Genomic DNA, 24,697 nt, shown 5'->3' with positions numbered 1-24,697 from the left:
ACTCCTAGAAAAAGAAGAGAATAACAAACTCAAAGCCCACACAAGAGAGGAAATTATAAAGATCAGAGCAGAAATCAATGCAATGGAGACTAAGAGAACGATACAAAAAATTAATGAATCAGAGTTGGTTTTTTGAAAGAATAAATAAAATTAATAAACCTTTAGCCAACCTTATCAAAATAAGGAAAGAAAAGACTCAAATCCATGCAATTAAGAACAAAAAAGGTGAAGTCACAACCGACCCAGCAGAAATCCAGAGGATCATCAGTACCTAATTTGAGAACCTGTAGTCTAATAAAATGGAAAACACAGAAGAAATGGACAGATTCCTAGATACAAATGAATTGTCAAAGTTAAATGAAGGAGATATAGAAATTCTAAACACCCCAATTACAATGAGTGAAATTGAAAATGTAATAAATTTGCCAGCAAAGAAAAGCCCAAGTCCTGATGGCTTTACTGCTGAATTCTACAAGACATTTAAAGAAGAACTATCGCCATTCCTCTTTAAACTCATCAAGGAAATTGAAAGGGAACCAATACTTCCAAATTCATTTCTGGAAGCAAGTGTGACTTTGATTCCAAAACCAGGGAAAGACCCAACCCAAAAAGGGAACTACAGGCCAGTCTCCCTAATGAACATAGATGCAAAAATCCTCAACAAGATACTGGCAAGCAGAATACAGAGGGTCATCAAGAAGATCATGCACCCTGACCAAGTCGGATTTATCCCAGGGATGAAAGGATGGTTCAATATTAGTAAATCAATAAATGTAATATACTACATTAACAGAGTCAAGGACAAAAACCATATGATCATCTCAACAGATGCAGAGAAGGCATTTGACAAAATCCAACACCCATTCATGTTAAAAATGCTACAGAAAATTGGAATAGAAGGTCTTTATCTCAACCTGATTAAGGCTATCTATGAAAAACCAACAGCCAACATCATACTAAATAGTCAAAAACTGAAAACTTTCATGCTAAAATCAGGAACAAGACAAGGATCCCCACTATCACCACTCCTGTTCAATATTGTTCTGGAAACATTAGCCACAGCAATTAGAAAAGAGAAAGAAATAAAAGGAATAAAGATAGGAAAGGAAGAAGTGAAACTGTCATTATTTGCTGATGATATGATATTTTACATAGAAGACCCAAAAAACTCCGCCAAAAGACTTCTAGACTTAATTGACAGATTCAGTAGAGTAGCTGGATACAAACAAGGTCAACTCTCAAAAAACAATAGCCTTCTTGTACACAAATAACAGACTCACTGAGAGAGAAATTAGGGAAACAATTCCTTTTACAATAGCATCCAAAAAAATGAAATATGTAGGACTCAATCTAACAAAGGAAGCAAAAGACCTGTACCCTGAAAACTATAGCACTCTGAAAAAAGAGATCAAAGAGGATATAAAACAATGGAAAGACATCCCTTGTTCCTGGGTAGGAAGAAGCAATATAGTGAAAATGGCCATACTTTCAAAACTGCTACATAGATTTAATGCAGTGCCGATTGAAATTCCAACAATATACTTCACAGAACTAGAGAAAACAATCCAAAAATTCATTTGGAAACAGAAGAAACCTAGAATAGCAAAGGCAATTCAGGGCAACAGAGGCATGGCAGGGGGTATCACAATCCCCATTTTGAAACTACACTACAAAGGTACTGTGATAAAAACAGCGTAATACTGGCAAAGAAACAGACCCGAGGATCAGTGGAATAGATTAGAAGATCCAGAAACAACTCCAGACATACTCAGCAACCTTATTTTTGACAAAGGAGCAAACCACCCTCACTGGAGGAGAGATAGCCTATTTAATAGTGTTGGAAAAACTGGATTTCAACCAGCCAAAGATTAAAACTAGACCCATATCTATCACCATGCACTAAACTTAGATCGAAGTGGATTAAAGATCTAAATATTAAGACAGAAGCACTAAACTTGCTGGAAGATAAGTTAGGTAGAACTCTTGAAGATGTTGGCATAGGAAAAGACTTTATGAACAAAACCTCAGTAACACGGGAACTAGCACAAAGAGTCAACAACTGGGATCTCATCTTACTAAAAAGCTGCTGCACTGCAAGAGAAACCAAGAGAGCTAAGAAACGACCTTCAATGCGGGAAAAAATTTTTTAGCAGCTTTGCTTCAGACAACGGACTACTATCTAGAATATATAAAGAACTGAAAAAAATCAGACCCCCCCCCCAAATTTAAAGACCCTATTCAAAAATGGGCATCTGAAATGAACAGACATTTCTCAGACAAAGAAGTAAAAGCAGCAAATAAACATAGGAAAAAAGGTTCAACATCGCTGGTCATTCGAGAGATGCAGATGAAAACAACACTGAAATTCCACCTCACCCCAGAAAGAATGGCTGCTATCAAGAAATCAACCAATAACAAATGCTGGCGGGGTTGTGGGGAGAAAGGAACCCTTCTCCATTGTTGGTGGGAGTGCAGACTGGTGCAACCACTGTGGAAATCAGTATGGAGATACTTCAAAGAACTAGGACTAGAGGTCCCATTTGACCCAGGTATTCCCCTGCTGGGTATCTTCCTAAAAGAATTAAAAGAATCATACCACAGCGATATATGTGCACCCATGTTTATAGCCGCACAGTTCGTAATAGCTAAAGTTTGGAAACAGCCTAAGTGCTCATCAACTGGAAACTGGATAAAGAAGATGTGTGTGTGTGTTTTTTAAATAAAATGAAGTACTGCTCAGCCATAAAGAGTGAGAAACTAGAGACATTTATATCTAAATGGATGCATATTGAGGCCATCCTCTTAAGTGAAATAAATAGGACACACGTGTAAATACAGAATAGTTTCTCTAGTGTGAGAAACTGAAAGTGTAAATAAGGATTAACATGATTAACATGAATAATTAATAATTTGAAATAGGAAGAAAAGGTCCAAAGGGGTAGGGGAAGTGGGAGGGGAAGGGCTTAGAAAAGAAGGGAAAGGAAAAATTAGGAGAAAAGGAAAAAATGAAAATAAAGTCTTTGTAAATAGGGAAGGGTGGAGGGGTTGAAGGGAGGGCAGGGGAATGGCGAAAAAATAGTAAGAGCCAAGATACATCGTGTACAGGTACAAACACCCAATGATAAATGCAGATGTATTGTATACTTAAAATGTACCAGTAAAAGAATTTAAGAAAAAACAAAGATTGACATACATTGTTAAAAACATTTCTATAATCTGTTCCTAAGAGAATTAAGAAAACCTTTGCTTCTGCTCTGTACCTATTATTATGCAGTTTGCATAATTTAAGTTACAGTGTTGGTCTTTGTGTGCTTCTTGGCAGTGTAAATTCTACCGAAACTTGTGCGATTCAGGGTAGCTGGATGCCGGTAGCACTGAGGGTGTTCCTGGGTGTTCAGTGCATTTCATTTCATCTGAGAAGCCTTGAGCCTCTCCTACGAGGGGGAAAAAACCCAACTGGGAATCAAACCAAATTATAAGGGTATTGTTTTTGATGATATAAATATGACATTTAGGATTAACCAGAGAACCTCAAACTAGCTTTTCTGAGTTGAGTAATCACAACTTGATCTTTACTCAAGGAAGAGTTTAGGAGTCATGGGATATTGACCCCATTATTATATTTTGGATTTCCTTTTTTATTAGAGAAATCAGCTCTGAATTTTCCTGGAAAGGAGACTGTGGCTAAGTGGCTAAGTCCTTCTGTGAGGGACTGTGGATTTTATTTAGACCCTCAATAACTTGCTATGTGTTTCTTGGCAAGTCATTTAATCTTTTTTATTATTTTTATTATTCCTTCCTTTTTTTCACATACAATATCCACTAAACCATTGTGCTCTCTTTAGAATTTATGTAATCCTTCCCATTTCCAGAATCTGTGTGCATATTGGCCCTGTTGATTTTACTGCTGGGTAATGGCTGTGGTCTGCCTGCTCCCAGCCCATTTTCCTTCTGGAACAGCCCCTCTGCAGGTACTTTTTCCACATTTCCTTCTTCTTTAGAGAGAGAGCAGCAGTAGTGCTGGCCTCGAATTGGATCTGGTGCATGTTTCCTTCCTGATTCTCGCATCCTCTGGTTGGGCTCCTCAGCAGTCTCACCCTGTGCTTCCCAGCTTTATAAAATCACATCTTTTGGAAAAAAAGACACAGACGCTTGGGGCCCCAAAGCAATGGGGGCTCCCTCTGCCTCCCACCAGCCACTCAGAGCTCTGCAGGGATCATTATCCGTGTTAGCCCACTGTAAAGACATTTTAGGGGGCTCTGAACTATCAAAGACCAATTCTGTTAGTCTCTAATCCAAAGCTGAATTGACCCAAAGGCCATTTTTTCCCATGCACAACTCGGGTTCTGGTTAAAAACAATAGTAGACACTGTAGAATTTTGCAGTGGGACAGGGTTGGCTACTTACAGCTCCCTGTTATGCTTAAGGAAATTGATTTTCAAACTAGTTTTGCCATTCATTAGCAAGCAAGTTCTCATAATTTACTCTGTGAACTCAAGGACATTCCTGCTCTCTCTTTTTGTAGGTGCAAGAAAAATTCACTTGGGGCATGCACACCAAGATTCTAGATGCAGTTTTCTTTTGCCTTTCTATTTGGTATCAGGAATCCAAATACACGTAGAACTGGTTGGATATTATCTGTACTTGAGCCTGACTGGATTTTTTTATTCTGTTCATGAAAGGGTGGGGAGAATATTTTAAATATTTTATCTACTCTCTGTGTGCTGAAAACTTTTATTTTTACCAGGGATATCCTTTTATAGCATCGTACTGCTCAATAGGTCACTGTTTTCCTTAATAATAACCCTTGCTGAGATGTCGTCTGGCCCATACTTAATCTATATTTAGATGTAGACAGTAGAAATACTTGTAGCAGCTGTTTCCAGTATCTTGCATCAAGTGCCTTGCCCACACCCCTTCCAAGCACTGGGCATTCTTGATTAGAAGGCCAGCTGACTGCTGGGGTTGTGGTATCGCAACATATCACACAGTATTTGTTGAAATATTTAAGGTAAATTTTCGACATCATATCTAGATATCATAGTGCATGCCTATAATCCCAGTACTCTGGGAGGCTGAGGCAGGAGAATGGCAAATTTGAGTCTAGCCTAGGCAACTTAGCAACTTAGTGAGACCCTGTCTCAAAATGAAAAAGGGCTGGAGACATAGCTCAGTGCAAAGGCCCTGTGTTCAGTCCTCAGTACACCACACACACATATGCAGAGTCATCATGATAACATAGTTGACAGATTAGTTTTGCAGACTGAATAAGATAGGAGGAATTGCTTTTCCAATTTTTAATTTTTATTTTAATAGATTTATTGCCAAGAACCAACAAAGGGAGTTTTTATATAACGATCCTGAGGTTTGGCTTCTCTGGGAAAATGGAAGAGCCCAACAGCTCCAAATTTACCCCACAGTGGCTTTCTTCCCCAGCTGAGTGGCAGAAGCCTGCGTAGGGCCGAGCGTGGCCCCGAGTGTGAGCCGGGGCTCCCTGTGCCCGGCTCGCCCAGCAGAGAGGCTGTGTGGCATGCACATAGTTCATGCACGTAGTTGCTGAGGTTGTGCTGCTGCTTTTCAGGACCCTCCTCCCTCCTTTATGCTCCTGCCTGGCCCTGTAGGTATTTGAGTTTTTGACCCTGGCAGCTGTGAGGCAGCTTTTCTTCCTGGCTGCACACCTGTGCCTTGCTCGAGCTGTGCTTTGTCAGGAATCTGTTTCTGTACAAATCTTCACCTCATTTTCAAGGCCTGGTCCAAGGCCCAATTTGGCTTCAGTCCTTCACGACCACTGTAGTCACAGCCCATCTGCCTCTACGGAGACAGGGTGGCATTTGATTTTACTGCTGTCTGTTATTCCAGGTCTTATGCTACTGAGAAGCTAATATTCTTAAAGTAAGGAAACATGCCTTTCTTTTATTTTCTATCTATAGCTGTAAAATGCTGATGCTGTCCTCTTAGCCCACTTGCCTCATTTGTTAAAGGGCAAAGAAATGTAGCTTATGGTTCCACCTACCAGTTATTGTGCAGAATATTTATGTATGGTAAAAAGAAGTAGGGAAGTCTTATGCATGTGAAGTCACATAAAAAAAGGCCTCACGAGAAGACTGATGAGAAGCAGAAGCCCATAAAGGTTAAGTCCCTGTGGAGTCACATGGTTGGGAAATAGTCTGTCTTAGGCCTGACCACTGTGATTCTCAGCTCTGGCCTGTTCATAGATCTACCACTCTCCAAATCTGGTAACTGACCCCCAAATCCTGCAGATCCTCCGTGAGGCTCAGCATTGACACATCAAAATAAGGCGATGACCAGAATTACTTCACAAATTAGGCAAAGGTGATGGGTGCTCATCACATTACAAGAATCGGGATGTCAGGCTGCATCTGTCACCGAGAAGGACGTGGCAGATGCCCCCTTCTGTGATGGTCCCGTCCAAAGGGGAGGGGATGATGTGCTCAGACAGCAAGCATCATGTTAAGAGGCAACACTGAGGCCGGGGAAGTCACATGATTAAGAATAACAAGTGCGCAGTTTGGGGGCTGGTGCTCAATATTTGGATCTGGGAGTAGGGACAGACGATGGGGGAGAGGAAAGGAAACCAGGCTAACTATGTTAGGCTGCAGAATTTGACTTCATCCCGAGAGGACAGGGAGCCATTATAGACTTGTAAGGAGGCTGTGTCTGTGATCAAAAGACCCAGCTGCTGGAGCCTGGATCTGGGGAGAACAAGTGCTGAGGACTTGGAGGCTGCCGCAGGAATCTTGGCGAGAAGAAATAGTGGCTGAAACCGAGGCTGTGACTGTGGGGAGGAAAGAAGTAGATGGATTTGAAACATGTTAGAGCCTTTAGTTACTAGGATGACAGCATTCTTTCTGGCTTTTTCCTCAAAGCAGCTTTTACTCATATCCTCGTTATTCCTGCAGACAGGAAGCTAGGCTGACAAACTTTGTATGAGCCTTTGCATCCATATCGCCAGAGAAATGTTTGTGGTTTCTGACCCTAGTGTAGCCGGCTCCATTCCCTTTGGCTTGTGCCCCTTAGGAAACAAGGGAAGCTTTTCACTTTTCTGTTTTCACTGTCATCTGTGACCTGTCTCAATTAGAATATACTGATTTTCCTGTTTGTATAAGCACACTATGTACCTTGGTCAGAATGTTCTGTTTCTTAGTACATATAAATCTCTTGTATACACATTAGCCATACATAGGAGAAAACTGTGTATTTATTCTGTAGTCATAAGAGTGAGTGGATGTTAGTATTGGTGTTCTCTGCTTCTGGAATTTTTGTTCTGAGCTTTAAAGACATTTAACCATCTGTTTATAACTTTAAAGTGAGTGTTCTAAGTGGAGGCTATGAATAAATATGTGAATCATGAAAGATATATTGAAAGGATATTGTCAGTAAGGGATTGGTATCATACATCTTTCTCAGCTGTTTTTCCAGCCTTTAAAATGGCTCTAAAGAATTGAAAAAATTATCTAATGTTAACTATGGATTTTTATCTGGATGATGTCTTTTAGGAAGAGTTTTGGAGTATCGAGTTGTTTCAGTTACATTTAAAATAATTTGTTTTTCTTTAAAGCAGCTTTTATCCATATTTGTAATTATTTACAGATGATATATTTATTTGATTTTATCACAAAATCATAACAAAAATGAATATTGAATTCATTATTTAAGTTTTATACATATAAACTCAGTTGAAATTTATTTTTTAGAAGCCTTGTATTTTCTTTAGCCAGATACAGCAGATGATTTCAAATGAATTAGTTCACCTAACTCTTCTATAAGAGAATGAATTGTGTCTTTTTCCACCCATAAGAGATTTGATTGGTTCCAGAAAAAAAATTTTTTTTCACAAGGCTGTGCTATTCTGACTGTAGTATGACAATTCAAAGAATTTTAGAGTTGGACCCATATATATGAATTAAATTAAATAGTAATTTTTAGAATATGCTTCTACTAAATATTAACATCAGAGTAGCAGTTGCAACAGACTTAATTTATCTTAATTTCTTTTGCCTGTAATTGAAATCCTGTTTGGAGTTGAGAATACAATATTTAAATGTAGTTAAAATGAAACAGTCAACGTATTTGTATGTGGGGAAGTATTTAGAATGTTATTAAGTCACATGGTTGCATAAGTTAATACCGAAGGCAAATGTTACTACATTTTGTACTAGGGGCTGTTCTTTGGTCATTGATGTCTTTCTGACAGTCAGTAAAGGAGAACTATATTAGAGCAGTTTGCAAGAGCCACATAGCATAGTGTTCTGTGTCATTTTAAGCATTGACTGGCTTTTTAAAATTACTATCTACAAGCTCACCAATTTGGCGTCCTTAACTTGGCTGTTACCAATAAGTATACTAGTCCTGAGTATAGTTGGCACTTTAACTTAATAACTACTTTTAACCTTTTTGGAAAAATGTAAGTAGGATCACATGGATTAACAAACGCCAGGTGTTCTCGTCTCTAGAGTCATATACAGAGATAATTCATGCATATGTGCCTGTGTGAATATACAGTGTGCCTAATTAATCTTTGCACATAATGAACTTCTAATAAATAATGGGTGTTTAGAAGAGTACTGTTTTAATTCTGCAAACCAGTCCATCTGTACTTATAAAAATTATCCAGAAAGCAGACTCAGAAAAAACCAGTCTTTGCTGACTGAGCTTTTCCTTTGTGTTGATAGCTGCATGAAGATGCATGTAGTCATGTTGGCTTTGTGTACCTGGGTTAGTGGATTTGCTATTATGATTTTGGCTAAGGTGTTAGTCAAGGACATGGGAATGTGGAGTGTTGTTCATCTTTTATTTAAAAAAAAAAACTGTCCAAACATTAACAACTTGGAATTAAGGGGCTAGAAAATCATAATAAAAATATAAAAAGAAACTATACCACATACTAGTTTTACTTTCTATAGTGATATTTTTAATAAATGATTTGCTAAAATGAATCTTGGCTAAAAGACAAGGCATTTTATATTCATTTAGAATGTTTTTATTTTCAATGGTGTTATAATCCTTTATGAGTAATGATGACTTTTGCTACTCTTTCAGTAGAAAAGATAATTAATTTGCTATGCTGAGCACTTGGACTGGTAGGCTGGCCAACCATCACCTGTGTGCTCTGTAGTACAGCGGGTGTGGCACATGGCAGGACCACTGTGGTACACGCCTGAGAGAGCTCCATGGACACTTTGCAGCAATTCGTCACCACTGCAGAGTTCTTTTTTTTTTTTTTTTATTGAACAAAACGAGCAACAAGGAGTGGCGAAGCTTATTTGAAAAAGTAAAAGTGAAGAGTGAGGGAGAAACTGGCTTTTTAGAGTGAGCTGGGGCTGAGTAAAAGAGGAAAAAGAGGCCAGGGATTTGGCTCGGTGGTTCCACCGCCTGCCTCGCAAGTGCAAGGACCCAAGTTTGATCCCTGGTACAAAAAAAAAAAAAAAGGAAAAAGAGCAAAGTACACCCTGGAGGACACAGGGCGGGCTATCATGAGGAAAGCCACGTAGCGTTCTTGAAGAAGAGGTGTGTTAAAAAAAAAAGTAAGACTGTATAAGCAATAACGTCTTGATATTCCTTTTCCCTTTCAGATTTTGGGGTAAGTGCATTCTTAGCAACAGGGGGTGATGTTACGCGGAATAAAGTAAGGAAGACATTTGTTGGTACCCCATGTTGGATGGCCCCTGAAGTCATGGAACAGGTAAAAAAATTGCCTCGATTGATGTGATACAGTAATATATATCATTTTAATGCACTTTTAAGCACTAAGATTTCACTCAAATCAGTCATTGTAGAAGAATGCATCGTGTAACTTAAATTTACAACTGCTGCTGTCTCTTAGGAAATGAACTGAAATTTGTGCATAGACAGCTTTGGATTTCTGACCAAATACAAACTTTGTGATGTTTTGCCTTTTTCATTATTGTGATTTTTCTGATTTTTTTCTTTCTTAGGTGAGAGGCTATGACTTCAAGGCTGACATGTGGAGTTTTGGAATAACTGCCATTGAATTAGCAACAGGAGCAGCGCCTTATCACAAATATCCTCCCATGAAAGTAATTACTGTTGGAAATAATGTGTTGGATTTGAAATGTGATTGGACAGCCCATGTTCTCCAATTCTGTTGGTCACACTCATCTTTCTCATAGCCCTGAGAATTAATGGGGATGGAGCCAAGTCAAATGTCTGGTTTTCTCAGTGGACAGAAAGGACGAAAGTAGTGCAGTTTCCAGCTTCGAAGCTTGATTTACATCGTTGGCACAGAGTTGAGGAAAGGGTGTGATCAGATTGGCTGATGAAAGTTGATAGCTATGACCAATGTTGGTCATTACTCTTTTGAGATCAGAACAATCCCAGGTCCCCAAAGAAAATGTAAGAATAGAGGGCCGGGGATTTCGCTCAGTGTGATTCTGCCGCCTGCCTCACAAGCACAAGGTCCCGAGTTCAATCCATGGTACCAAAAAAAAAAAGAATAGATTATAATGATGTCATTTTTGCAGAGGGATTTCCTAGATTTTCATCTTTCTTTTTTTAATAGTCTATACCATTTTCACCCCTGTGCTTGAGTGTAATGTTGGTGGCTCATCTGATCTAAGTGAGTCACAGTATTTTTAGAAGAAACATGCACTTTGGGTACTGTTTTCAGGTTTTTATTATTCTTTTATTTGGCCTACCTCATTATTTTTCTTAGTTCTGAGATGGTAGCATTAGAGCTAATTTCTCCAACTGGATTTTGTTTTGAGACTAAAATAGTTAAGTTGAAATTCTGAAAGTATTTTTTCAATATATGGTCTATGGTTGTTAATGTTTGTTGGAAAAAATTACAAGCATTAAAGAATTAAAACTTGAAGTTAAAAAAGGTAAATAGTTTTACTGATTAAAAAAACTAATAGGCTGGAGGGTGTAGCTCAGTGGTAGAATGCATGCCTAGCAAGTGTTAGGCCTGGGTATGATCCCCTGTACGCCTCTATCCCCCTCAAATAATACTTTCTTATTACAGAAAGTTTGGAAATATAAGTCAGAATAAAGAAGAAAAATAATCACCCATAATCTTACCAACCACCAACAATCTCTGTTAAGGTCCCAGTGGATTTCTTTCCTTTCCTTATTCTTCCTTTCCTCTCCTTTTTCCTTTTCCCTCCTCCTTCCTTCCTCCCTTTCTCTCCTCCCTCCCTTCCTTCTCTCTCCCCCTCTTTGTTTCCTCTTCTTGTGTTGAGGATTGAATCCAGAGCCTCTCACATGCTAAGCATATGCTCTACCACTAAGCTGTACCCACGGCCTCTCACTGTCTTTTGTATGTATATTTCCGTATATATTTTTAACATTTTAGTTAAGATTTTAATGTACATATACGTGTTTATGTCTTTTTAAACATATTAGATTTTATTAGGGAATGTAAAAGTTGATGTGTAAACAGCAGAAATGATCTTTTGGAGAAAAAGCTGTGAAGTAACTCTGAGAACTTTTTCTTGCATCCAGCTTTTCTTATTTTCTTTCATTCTCCACTTCTTAGAATTTCCCACATGAATCTAAAGTGGCACTTGCTTGTCCCAGCCTGACGTCCTTTAGGTCCTTTAGGTTATTTCTTCAGAGTTTGCAGTCTCCCACATTTTCCTTTTGCTGATTATCCTCCACAAATAATAAACTGTCACTTCTCTCCTTCATCTGTTCACACATCTGAAAGTGTCTGAAAAGAGTCTTGACATGTATAGCATTTACATAAATTAAGGCTGATTTATGCATTAATGAGGTTTATTCATTTTGTAGGTCAGTAGTTTATTATACATTCTACATTTTTTGAAACAAATAATTTTGATGTTAGTGTGAAAGTGGGATTTTTACCTTTTTGATTTGAAGTTTTATTTTATTTTGTTTTGTCCCCTCTAAGGCAACATGGCTTTTTGATCAGATTGTGGTTTTTTTGTAACTTAGTTATAGTCTGGTTATCTTTCAATATCTTCTTGTTTCAGTTTTTCCAAGCCTTTTTAGCAATTTTCTGCATGTTTTCTCTCTCTTTTTTCTTTTTTACAAGGAAATCATGTTACCTCCTGGGATGCTCCGGTTTTATTTTTAGGGTTGGTAATACGTTACAGAGCCTGAGTACAGGCAGTTCCTTACTTAGGAATGGGCTGCACACATGAACGTCTCTCTCTCCCCTCCACTGCTTCTTTCCCAACCAGCTGGGGGAGGTACGTGCTCCTTGAGGCCCTGTGAGAGCCATTTCCCAGAAAGCTCTCTCTGTTGTTTTGGGAGATTGTTCTTAATACACAGAGTGAATTTCTCAAGTTCTGTCAATGGAATAACAAAGAGGTTAAAGGGTACATGAACAGATTTGCAAAGGGAACTGAATATTTTCAATACACAGTATCTGGAAAGTTAAAACTCATGGGAAAGCATGTTTGTACCTAATCAAAGAAAAGCCTTGATGCCTTTGTAAAAAATTAAAAATACTGTTGTAGCAATCACGAAACTGAGATTTTGTCTTCATGTTTGTTTCCACTGCAGGTGTTAATGTTGACTTTGCAAAATGATCCACCCACTTTAGAAACGGGAGTAGAGGATAAAGAAATGATGAAAAAGTATGGCAAGTCCTTTAGAAAATTACTTTCCCTGTGTCTTCAGAAAGATCCTTCCAAAAGGTATGTTGAATTTGGTGGAAGAGTTAATGACCTGGTTTGAGTTCTGACAAAGCTTTGTTTGTGGAGGAAGAAGGTGCTGAGGACATTGGAAAGGCACGTACAGTCTTGGGGGAACCCCTGCTCTAGCCCCCAGATTTCCATCCTGTTAGTGGAAGACAGCATAAGTCCAGAGGGGAAAGAAGAGGGTAAAGGACCAGGGGGAACCAGAGGAAAATTTTTGTTAGTAAGATTCACTGTGTTTGTTAGGTGTGGGCTCTGTCATCAAAGGAAATGAAGTTAAACAGAAACCAGGAGAAATTGGCAGGGCTGCATTCAGAAGCTGAGCTAATATTCCACACTGTGTGGGTTGAGTGACCTCTCAGGATTTGAATATCCGGCTAGCTGCAGTCTAAACCAGGCAGAGCTATTGAATTTTGCATGAGTTTCCCTTTAGTTGCAGCACAAGTTGTTTGTGCTGTTGAAAAGGTTATCAGTAAAGAAGATTCAGGAGATTTTTTTTTTTTACCTAGAAAAATTAATCATATAAACAGAAGCAAAGGGTTTAAATTAACTTTAGCATTTCCTGTTTATTTGTGGGTTATTGCCCTGTCCTGTGTGTCTGTTTTCTGAGTTCACTTCTTCTTTCTTAAGTTCCAAGACTTTGAAATACCCCAGGTAGTGATCAAGGAGGCCAGTGTGCTTCTATAGCTTGAAGGAGAATGAATGTTAGTGGTGTGAACTGCTCCTGGGCCGTGCCTGGCTCAGCTAACTTTGCAGGAACTTTGTTGGGTGTGGTGTCATCCTGGGGGGGGTCAAGGAAAGGCCTCTGCCCACCCTTGCCCTTCCCAGGGTCCCATTTTATACTTGCATTTGAGAACATGGTACCACTCTTCTGAGATTTTCTTTTTCAAGAAAAGTCTCTGCTGTTAGAAGTGATTCCTTTATTTTTATCTTAAATTCTTTAGGAAACTCATTAAGGCTTTTAACTTTACGCAGTAAAATACTGTTTTGAGTTAGGCTACCCTTCTCTAGATTAAACACAACTTTCATGATTTCTTTTGGCTATGAAGCATCTTGAAATTATGTATTATAAATAATACTTACAGACTATTTCTGCTTAAACACTTCATTTACCCTTTATATTTGATTTCTAGGGCTGGTTTTTCCTCTGGTGTTACTACATTGTGGATGGAGATAATTTCTTCACTTTCCTTTTGGGTGAAAATGCTCTTAGATTCTGATTTTATTCTTCAGCATCTCCTTGTCTTTCCCCTGTTTTTGGTGTCATTGTCAAAAGTAAAATTTTAACATCATCAAGATCCTCTTTGCCCAGTGAGAGTCTTGCCTTGCCAGTTCTGGGTTATTACTCGGGATCTTTGAGATGCTTGAACCGGTTGCGATCCCACCTAGTGGTGGTGCTATGTAATGTCACACAGTTCCAGCTTGTTAAGAAGGTGGTTCTGTGTAGTGTAATTAATCATAGAACAATTTATTTCTTTAGGAGGTCTGTAATACGGCCAAAATAAATTAGATTGACATACAATATAGTTACAAACAATTTCTATTTCTTAATAATCTTGAAAGTCTTTCCATGTTTTATGAATTGTATGAGTTCAAATATCAGGTTTCCTCCCATGTCCCCAAAATACTAACACTAATAATAAATAAAAATTCCTTTAGAAAGGAGCCACATCTTAGGAATTCAGGTTCTTATGAAATCCTTCTCTCACTGTATTCTCTTAACAACATTATTAGTGTACAAAGCGTTAATAGTTTAAGGCCTCTTTTAGGTATTTTCTCTGTAACCTAAAGTGTCCTACAATCGTGTAGCTGTTCTCTGTAACAGTGTAGACTGGTAGTGTGTATTGTCTTCCTGGGTGGGTCTTTCTTTTAATGAGAAGCTGTGGATATTGAGAGGTTTGGGGAAAAAAACCCAAACACAAGAACATGATTCATGGCATATGAGAATGGAAAAAATAATATTGTGAAATCATTTTTATATAGGATGTAATTTTACATTAATACATAAATACATTACTGAATTGATACCTAAGCACTTTATTCTGAAGTTGTGACTCTTCTAAAATATATTTAGTCCTTTTTGCTCATGCCATTCAGAGCTTCTTGTTCGTTCCTCCTTTTCATCATTTTTCTGTGCTTAGTTCAGATGCTACATCTTCTTAGAGTTGGATTCATCTGGGTGAGACTTCTATCTCTACTTTACCCTCGTCTTATAGACAGACTTGGTTTCCTTGTCTGTCTGTTCAGTGGGCCTCTTAAGACCTCTTCACGGAGTTGTTCTGAGGATGGGACTGTGAGCTTAGAGCAGACAGCATGGTGCCCTGCATCCTGCTATGGTCAGGAAATTGGGATTGCCATCCAGTATTTGTCTTTTCCCCCCCGACCCAGTGGAGGTGTTTTAATTTTATGCAATAATTATAGATGGTACTGGTTTTGTTGCAGTTGTTTCACTGTGTACGATTGTTGACTTACACACCCAAATTGCTCATGAATTTGTAAGTGTTTTAGAGGAAGGACTGGTGCCACTCATCTTCATGTGTGCAGTGTCTGGTCTGTCTTGCATAATCAGTACTATTTCTTGAAGACCTGGAGACAATTGGGAGTTTACAATTTGGGGGTTATTTTAATCCACTGAAGAGTTTCAGAAACAGAAACTAAATTCATGTCAGTTGGGGAAATCCTTGAAAATAAACTCATTTTTATTTATTTTTATTTTGGTTGCCTCCATATGGATCATCTACCTACTATCTGAAAACAGTTGATGGGTACCAAAGCCCTGGTATTGCTGAGAACATTGTGAGCAATGAATGAAAAAAAAATACCACAGGGAATAGTAACCAGATTCGCTCCTATGCAGGAGCTCTCAGGCTTATCGTGAAGGGGATATATTTTTTGTCAAATACGAGAGGTCATGGGATTTTCCTCATAAGAGAGAACTGGTTCATTGGAGCCCTTTGTCTCATGGAGGTCTATGTTTTGCATTAGGATAGACAAAGAGTTACTTTGATATGCCAAGCAGAACATCTTGCTATTTCTTTAAATAGTGAGCCTTGATCTCGTAGATTACATGTTTTGTATGGATGTCAATGTGTTAAAAGAACCAGGGTTTTCTTTTAGCAGTATGAGGGTGGGTGTTGCATAGATTAATCCATTAGAAATGAATAAGACTTGGATATTTCTTGGGGGAGGGTGGAGTGAGAAAAGCAGCTGTGCCTTAGGTCAGTGAGCTGTTAGAACTTATTAATGCAAGATGTTGGAAGTATTTAAACTATATTGTATTTATTCTGAATCCTTAGAGAATTACTTTAAGTCTCAGTGGACTTTGGTTCATCCATATGCATTAAATGAATCTGTTAAGAGATTTTCTTCTGAGAATGTTGTTGGTACTTGCAGACTACTGCATTGTTTTAAAGGACTTAAAATTGAGTCATCACTCTAAGCCCAGGCCATTGTTGTTTGCTGGTAGATGTAAGGTGCAGTATTTTAACGTTTCATGTAAGACAGTGTTTGTTTTTGTATTATATTGTACTGCTTGATGATTGTTAGCAGCCATGTGAGGCGTGGCCATGCAGAATCCTTTCTCTTGTGGTATTCCGCTAACATGCAGGTGGCACTGATGGTTCCACAATAACCCTTTATTGGTTACTGTGATATTAAACTAAAAAAAAAATCAGTAAATAGACAAAAGCCAAAACAATAAATCCCCAGATCAAATGGGCAGCAGGCACTTGTGCTTTTCTCACACCCACTGTCAGTTTCTTCCTTGTGTTATTTCCCTCATTTCTCCTGGTTCCTTTCCCCCAGACTTTCTCTTGGAGATACTTTGGCACCTGTGGGATTTTACCCCAAAGCTATAAACACTTTAGCTAACCTGAACATGAAAAGGAATCACTGATTGCTGTTTATTCTCTGTAGAGAGTTGCGATGACCTATAACTTAACATTTAAGCCTGGTAAAAAACAGTGAGTGTAGGCTCTGTAAGTCACTTCTGACTTCTTACATCACTGTGTTTTTGTTTTGCTGATAAACCCTGTGAGTAGAGTGGAGTACAGAGAAAGGGGTTTTTTCTCTGCAGCATGCTTTTCCCCTTCATCTTTTGGTTACCATAGAAATGACCTTGCTGGGAGACAGGAAAGCATTTTCCCAGCCCTGTGTCTCACAGTATGCCTGGCATTTCCCAGCCTTCTCTCTACTTCACTCCTACACCTGACCCTTAGTGTGCAGGAGAGTGGGGGTGAGGCAGAGGAAAGAGGGGAGGCACTTGCACTGACCCCCTGCTCTTTCTGATGGCATCTTTCTCCTGTTTCCCACTACACCAACAGTCCTGAGACTCTGATGCCGAAGGAGTTGTAGTACTGTGTCCCAGTGTAGGGCAGTGTCACTTTCCCCTCCTATGTGATCATAGCATGAAATTGAGCTGTAGCAGTTTAGTGTACTGGGAGTGTATCAATGAATCTTGTATGGTCCCTGCCTAGGAAGGCCATAGAACCCAGTAGTGTGGAGGCAGAAAGACCTAGGCACAGATCAATTCAGAATGGGAGTGTGGGCACAGTTTGTGAGCACTGAGTTGGGAGCAGTGGATTCTGCTGGTATAAGCTGGGAGAGGCATCTTTATGTCTTGGCTGTTGAGTGAGGTGTGCCAGTGGTTAGGAAACATTTTGGAGCAAGAAAAGCAGTGTGTGCTCTGTCACCGAAGAGCTTGAGATGGTGAGAGCATAATAGTTGCAGGAGAGTAGATGAGCATGAGGGAGCTGAGGCCGGAGGAGTAAGGATCTAGCAAATTTGCTTTTATCTTAGGCCCCCTGACATCATAAAGATGGATAAGAAAGGGCTAGGAGTTTCCTTCTTTCTTGCACACACTAGCTTACTCAAGATGCATTGTGGATGACGATTTAGAATGAGGAGAGCAGTGGCAAAGAGACTGCCTGGGCCACTCTTCGAACTGTACTAGGCAGAGATGTAGCCATTTGCAGACAAAGCAGTGATTTCAATCATCCTGATTTTTAAAGGTTTTAATTAAAAAAATTAAATCTTAATTATTTTGTAGACTTCCTGGTTTTTGTTTTGTTTTTTGTTTCTGTTTCTTTGAGATAGGGTCTCGCTATGTTGCCCAGGATGGCCTTGAACTCCTGGGCTCTTGAGATTCTCCCACCTCAGCCTCTAGGGTAGGCAGGACTGCAGGTTTGTACCATCATAACTGGATAGCTTCTTTGTTTTTAAAATTCTCATTCCATTTTCGAGGTCTGAGCCATTGCACAATGGCTCCACTCCTGCTCTCTCTGAGCTCTGGTCACACCCTGACAGAGTTTGAAGATCTGAGTGTGCTGCTGCTATACTCTTAAGCCTAAGGGCACACTCACTCATTCTGGCCAGGCTTAGTTTTTCAAGGCACTGTTTCCTTCTGTCCTTATTCTCTGTCGTATACCTTGCACCCGACATGAAGCCTGACAAATCACAGGTGCTCAGTGAATACTTTCTGAGAGAATGTGAGGATGAATTCAGAGTAAATGGAGACCAAAACCATTGCACACGATCAGGAAGACTGTACATTAAAATAGCAATCAAAATTAAATCCTGTTAAATGTTTAGATCCTTTTGAATTTTTTAGTTCTTGCTTTTTAAAGAAGGTACAAATTCATGAATTTAATGGGCTTCCCAAACAAAGGATATGGCCCACCTGTTGTTAGGCGTTTATTTACTCAAAACAGTTAGCAGTCAGCAGCTGTTTATTGCAGTGGAGATGGAGACTCTGGGTTCTTTGTCAGGTACCTGTAGTCAGTGTTCGACTTGAAATTTGCAGAAAAAAAAAATAAAGCAATTTAGATGGAAATTTTCTTTGCACACAGATACAGTTTGTGGCTCCTGTAGACTGAGACAGTTTGTACTTAATGTTCTTAATGATGCTTTCTTAATTCTTTCTTGTGTTTGGGTTTGGTCCCTGGGGACATTTTAGTGGAGCTTCCTGGTTCCAAAGCAGTGGTTTCTGATCATTCCAAACATGAGGACTCCTTCTGAACTGGTACTCCTTGCTCCAATATAATATGGTACTATTTGTACTTTTTGTAGTTGCTACCTGAGAGAAAACCTAATGATATTCAGTAAAGCTTCCTTCTCCCCTCTTTTTTTGATTATGAAAAATTTAAAACATAAGAAAATGTGAAAAAAATATTACATTGCTGACTTCTGTATCATTGCCTAGATTCAGTAATTATTAACATTTTAACTATTTTTTCTGCCTACATTTTATTAAACTGTTTGAAAGTAAATAATTGACTTAGTACTTCAGCTTGCATTTCCTGCAAATAAGGACACACTTCCAAATAACCACAATTCTTAAGAAAGAAAACGGATAGTAAAATTCCTAAAATTGTCTGCCATGTAGTATATTTTTCACACGTCTAATTATTTCTAGATATCTTATCTTCTGTAGTTTCTTCCTTTCCAAACCTGGCATTCAGTCAAATGTCATAGTCTTGAACCACATGTCTGCCCTTCTCCCCCTTTGGGAGATATCAGGCCTATTTGCTAACTGTGCTATATTCTAGATTTCTTTTATTTTTTCTGGATGGCATGTGTGTGTGTGTGTGTGTGTGTGTGTGTGTGTGTGTGTGTATACATGCGCACGTGTGCTTGGTGCTGGGGATTGGAGCCAGCTTTGTGTATGCTACGCCAGTACTTTACCACTGAACCTCATCCTGGCCTCACATGGCTGACTTTAGAGGAAACTATTGGTAAAAGAAAGTATTTTTTATGGAAAAGACCAGTTAAACATAGAAAGAACGCTAGAAGTAGAAAATTAGTATTCTGTCACCTCCTATGAAATAATTATTTAAGGCAAAGATGCTAAAATCATTAGGGGAAAGATTTTCAGGAACATGATAGCCGTATTACCCAGCAGAATACTTGCTAATTGCAGTGGGGAAAACATAGCTTTATGAAGAAGAGCTTTGGAGCCTGGGGACCAAGCTGTTAAACTCGGGTGTCACCAACAGTGCAAAAGCCGCCTCTGTGATGCTGCAGTCAGAAGTGCGTGCCACTTCTTGTGAGGCACAGTGTGAGTGTTTCAGATCCAAAATGCTTGGGACAAGAAGAGTTTCAGATTCTGGATTTTTTAGACTTGGGCATATTTGAAGACTTTGTTACATCCTGAATCTGAAAAATCCAAACCTGAAATCCTCCAAAGTCAGAGACATCTTGAGCATCATGTCAGCACTCAGATGCTTGATGAAACCTAACCAAGCCTTTTGGCCTGACTTTTAGTTTACTGAAATAAGTGCTAGAGAAACGAGTTACATGACCCCTCGGGGAAGCAATCAGACCTGTCTAGCAATGCTTTTGAGTGAATTTGCATTTTATTAATCACATCTTATCTCCTGCTGAGAAACGGAAGTCCACACACACTTGGGTCAGGCTTGTTCCCAGGGCAGACTGAGTTTGGACACAGGAAATGCAGACCTCTTGCAGTCACTGCTGCTCCTGTTGATCACAGAGCACAGGAAACTATATGGTGTGTGTGACACAGTCATATTGCAGCTTGTGTGTTTCTTAATAAACACAGGAATTTAGCTCCCAAACGTGTTAGTCTGCCACCTTTCAGAAACACCGAATTCAGTTAGTGAAGTGTAAGAATGAAGGATGGAAAATTGATCATGCCTCAAGCATTTAACTTACAAGAGTTTATGTGTTTGGCAGTAGAGCTGTTTAGAAAGAACTGGAAAATTGGCACTGTTTTATTTGGTGCCAGCTCATGACTGATTTACTTTCTGGTTTTGCTAGTCCTAAAATTGGTGCTCCAGAAAGACTCTCAAGTTAAGTTGTATCGTCAAGGCAGTGTATTTATTAAGTGGTCATTGTTTCAACTCTAATTTATTATTGATCTTTCAGGCCCACAGCAGCAGAACTTTTAAAATGCAAATTCTTCCAGAAAGCCAAGGTAACATGCTTAAAAACCCAAGTAAATCTGCTATTTTGAAATCAGTATGAATTTACATGTATCCTATTTGGTGTTAAACTGTTGGGATCATTTGTTTTGCAGAACAGAGAGTACCTGATTGAGAAGCTGCTCACAAGAACACCAGACATAGCCCAAAGAGCCAAGAAGGTGAGTGCCACCAGTCCTCGTCACCCTGCAGGATCTGGTGCTGCCCCATGGAACTGAAACCCAGAGGAAAAAAAAAAAAAATTTCCTAGGATGTGTTACTCAGAGAAACCCTGTCTTTGCCTTCTGGTTATCTGAGTCTGTTGTTGAGTGTTTGGCTGTGGAATCAGTGAGAAACTCAGATGATTCATTTTTCCATTTATCAGCTTTGCAGAAAGGTCAGAAGAGGGATAGAATGAGGTTGAAATACTAGCAAGGTAAAATATACTTGAAAAGCTTCACTCTAGGTTTTACAAAGGAGGATGGTCGGGTTTTTTTTTTTTTGGTATCTGGGATCGAACTTGGGTCCTTGTGCTTGCGAGGCAGGCGGTGGAACCACTGAGCTAAATCCCCGGCCCTAGGATGGTCAGTTTTTAAACACAGTTTGAAATGATAAATTGAAAACATTTGTTTTTAATGGTAATTTGACTACCTGTGGAATATAATTCTTTCCTCATAAAAGAACCCCGATCCCTTTTGTAGTCTACCTTACGTTAAGTAAATTATGTTCATGATTACTTGAAAAATTTGCCATTCTACATTTTAAATGGTACATGTGAGTGTGTTTATTTACGGAGTTCATTGTTATGAAACTTAACAAAAACTGAATCATTGGTTTGGTTTAGTTTGGTTTTTAAATTGTTTTTTTTTAAATACAAATAAAAATTATTGTAAGTCATAGATTGAGAAAGGGAAGTTCTTTCTCCTTTCCATATTTTTAAGTTACAGACAAAGGTACTATGAATCTGAATTGTCTGCCCTCTAAATAAAATCTGGCAAGGAAATGTGTTGTAGAGACTGCATCTCACTACAACCAGGTATAAATAACTGAAGGTTAACTTCCAGGCATTGCCTTTTCTAAAACATTGTGTAGCAGATATATTTAGCTAATGCTTCAGAATTGTTTTAAACAGACTTCAAAACATTCTTCATGACACCCTATCCCGTGTACAAGGTATCTGAGTTCTTCTACCCGAACAGCAGAGTTCTGTGGGATGGGCTGGTTTCTGGGTGTGTTAGTTACTGGAAGAAAATTCCTCACAACAACTCTTAAAGGAGGAGAGGTTTATTTCATTCACAGTTTCCAGTGGGTCAGTCCAAGCCTGCTGGCTGCAAGGCAGCCACATACAGTGGAGGGGCCTGGGGGAGTATAGCTGCTCATCTGATGGCTGCCAGGAAGCAGAGCCAGAAGGGAGGACCCAGGGACAAGAGTAAGCTTTTCCAGGTCATGCCTCCAGTGACCCGCTTCCAGTCAGCCTCCTACCAGCACACTGAGCTAAAAGCTCCACGGATGAATCCACTGATGAGTATTGGGCCCCATGATCCAGTTACCTTCCGCATTCCTGAAACTTTTGGGGGCCATTTTAGATCTCAACTATTAACACTGGGCCCGGGAGGGGGGATTATTGCATTCATCTGGAGAAGTCTGTCATCCAGATGTTGCTGAGGGAAGATGGCCCACGGAGTGGTGCATCTGAAGGAGAAGCATAGAGAGGCCAAAGCTTCTGTCTGAGAGAACCCATTAAAATCTGGAGCTGCCCAACCAGAGTTTGGGGACTCCTGACAGCTGATTATGGGAGAAGCCTGGAGACACTTCTGGGGCATTGGAGTCTGGCTCTAGGCCTTTTGATCCTGTTATAGTTTATGTCTAGGTGTCCCCCCCAAAGCCTCATGCAGTCATAGGTGGGGCTTTCCACAGGTGGCTGGATCTAGGATGTGTGACAGTGGGATTGATTCCTGGTGCATTGCTAGGATTAAGGGCACTGGGATTAAGGGTGTGTGATTGCTAAATTAGTCCACCCTAAGCCAGGTAGGCTGGATAGAATATAAAAGGGGCAGAAAGAAGCTGGTGTTGTTGCTTGTGGGCTTGCTGGCTTGCTGGGTTGCTTTTGGTGTCTTCTATCTGCCATGGACTGTTTCTCCTCTGTGATGCCCCTCTGCCATGCCCCTCTGCCATGCCGCCCTGCCTTGGAGCCAACTGATTATGGACTGAAACCTCCACAAACTGTGAGCCAAATAAATCTTTCCTCCTTTAACTTTAGGTGTTGGGCATTTTTTGTCTCAGCAATGAGAAAAGTTATTAAGACAGGCCACATGCCTAAGGACATCAGCAAGAGGTGGAAAGAGCTGTTAGCTCTCGGCTTGTATCATGTGCTCTTGCAGAGGGCTGTGCTGTTTTGTTTGCTTCTTTGTAAATGTGTGTGTATGTGTGTATATATATATATATATATATATATATATATATATATATATATATATATATATATATATATATATATATATGTTTTTTTTTTTCCCCTGGAAGTTTCATCCTGTTAGCTGTTTCCTAATAGCTGGAGTGGTTTTCGAGGTCTGCTTTCTCTCCGTATCTTTACCTTTATACCTCCTCCAGCTCCTTGTTAAACAGCCTGCCAGGTTCTTCAGTTACCATGATTGCGGACAGTCTGACTCCCTCCCAAGCCAGATCTTCTTGTGCTCTGCATTTCTTCTGAATCCCCAGCCTCACACCCTAAGACCTCATCCACCTTATCTGCCCCATCTGATCATTTGCTATGTCCTCTTCATGTTTCCCTCCAACACTTCACCGGGAAGTTTTTTTCTCCTCTATTTTCTGGGGTTTTTTTTTTTTTTTTTTTGGTTTTGGTTTTGGTAGCAGGGATCAAACTCGAGTCCTTGAGCTTGCGCAGCAGGCAGTGAAACCACTGAGCTAAATCCCTGGCCTGTTTTGTTTTGTTTTTGAGACAGGGTCTCACTATGTAGTTCAGGGTGGCCTTAGAACTCACCATGCAGTACGTAACATATGTCTGGCTTTGAACTTACGCCCACTCTCCTGCCTCAGCCTCCTGAATACTCGGATCACAGGTGTGTACAACAGCTGGCTCCTTCTCTGTTTTCAACTGAACAATTGCAATAGATTTAAAAATTTCCATTTCTCCTTTTTAATCTTCTTTATATACTCTATAAGATTAACTCTCTGGGAACAAGAATGGTTTCTAAAATTAAAGATAACCACAAGAGTAAATAAAAAAATAGAAATGTGAAAAATGGTTCCCATCTTATGAAGGCTAAACTCCTTAATTTTGAATTTATGGAACAATTAAATTTCCAGCCTTATATTCTAATCTCCAGCCAAACTGAGCCATCTGTAGTTCCCACTACGTAGCCCATACTCTTTTTTTGGGACTTTTATCAATTTGAGAAAACGAAGAATCTGTTCAGGCTGTGACTTTCTTTCCTTTTTGTTTTAAATTTATGTTATATATTATGTATAAGTGTGTGTTAGTTACTTTTCTCGTTGCTGAGGCAAAATACCCGACACCCACAAGTTAAAGGAAGAAGTTTATTCAGATCACAGTTTGTAGAGGTTTCAGTGCGTACTCAGCTGGCTCCAAGGCAGGGTGGTGTGGCCGAGTTGTCACAGAGGAGAAATAGTTCATGGCAGACCAGGCAGAAGGTAGCAAGCAGCAAGCATCAGAAGCAGCAGCAGCCTGCCTTCTTGCTTTCTTTCTGTCTTTTATATTCTATCCAGGCTGCTTGCCCTCTGGGTGTGCCACCTCATCCCAGCATCACACCCCCTAGATCAGCCAACTCCAAAAAGCCCTACCTTTGAGTGCATGAGGCTTTGTGAGGACATCCAGATACAAGCCATAAGTCAGCGTGTTGTGTGTTCCATGCCCTATTTTGCAGGTATCTTAATCAGTAAGCAGCTAGAGTTCTTTTTGAGAGATGTGATTTTCTAATCATATCTTCATCTGATAGTACGGCTCCTTGATTTTAGGCTTAAGCCCTAGGGCTTGTTTTGTCATCCACTCTTCAAATGGGAAATGGCTGTGCATCTTTTTTTATTTTTTTATTTATATATTTATTGGTACATTTTAGGTATACAATACATTTACATTTATCGTTGGGTATTTGTACC

At 39.5% G+C, this 24,697-nt stretch overlaps 1 protein-coding gene across 3 annotated transcripts in view; it reads left to right on the top strand.

Moving 5' to 3' along the window:
• The window catches only part of Stk39 (serine/threonine kinase 39), a 284,753-nt gene that overhangs the window by 91,573 nt on the left and 168,483 nt on the right, over positions 1 to 24,697 (top strand). For all 3 annotated transcript variants that reach the window (XM_004857609.3, XM_087199904.1, XM_087199899.1), the window contains exons 6-10: positions 9,594 to 9,703; positions 9,957 to 10,058; positions 12,508 to 12,641; positions 20,526 to 20,574; positions 20,677 to 20,742. In XM_004857609.3, coding sequence (XP_004857666.1) covers positions 9,594 to 9,703; positions 9,957 to 10,058; positions 12,508 to 12,641; positions 20,526 to 20,574; positions 20,677 to 20,742 — 461 coding nt within the window. The remainder of the gene's footprint in view (positions 1 to 9,593; positions 9,704 to 9,956; positions 10,059 to 12,507; positions 12,642 to 20,525; positions 20,575 to 20,676; positions 20,743 to 24,697) is intronic.

Source organism: Heterocephalus glaber, unplaced genomic scaffold (assembly GCF_053883595.1).
Source record: "Heterocephalus glaber isolate CG9 unplaced genomic scaffold, H.glaber_assembly_v1.0 deba00000347, whole genome shotgun sequence".
NCBI lineage: Eukaryota > Metazoa > Chordata > Mammalia > Rodentia > Bathyergidae > Heterocephalus > Heterocephalus glaber.
The sequence above is the reverse complement of the archived record's forward strand: the minus strand, read 5'-3'. Positions and strand labels throughout refer to the sequence as shown.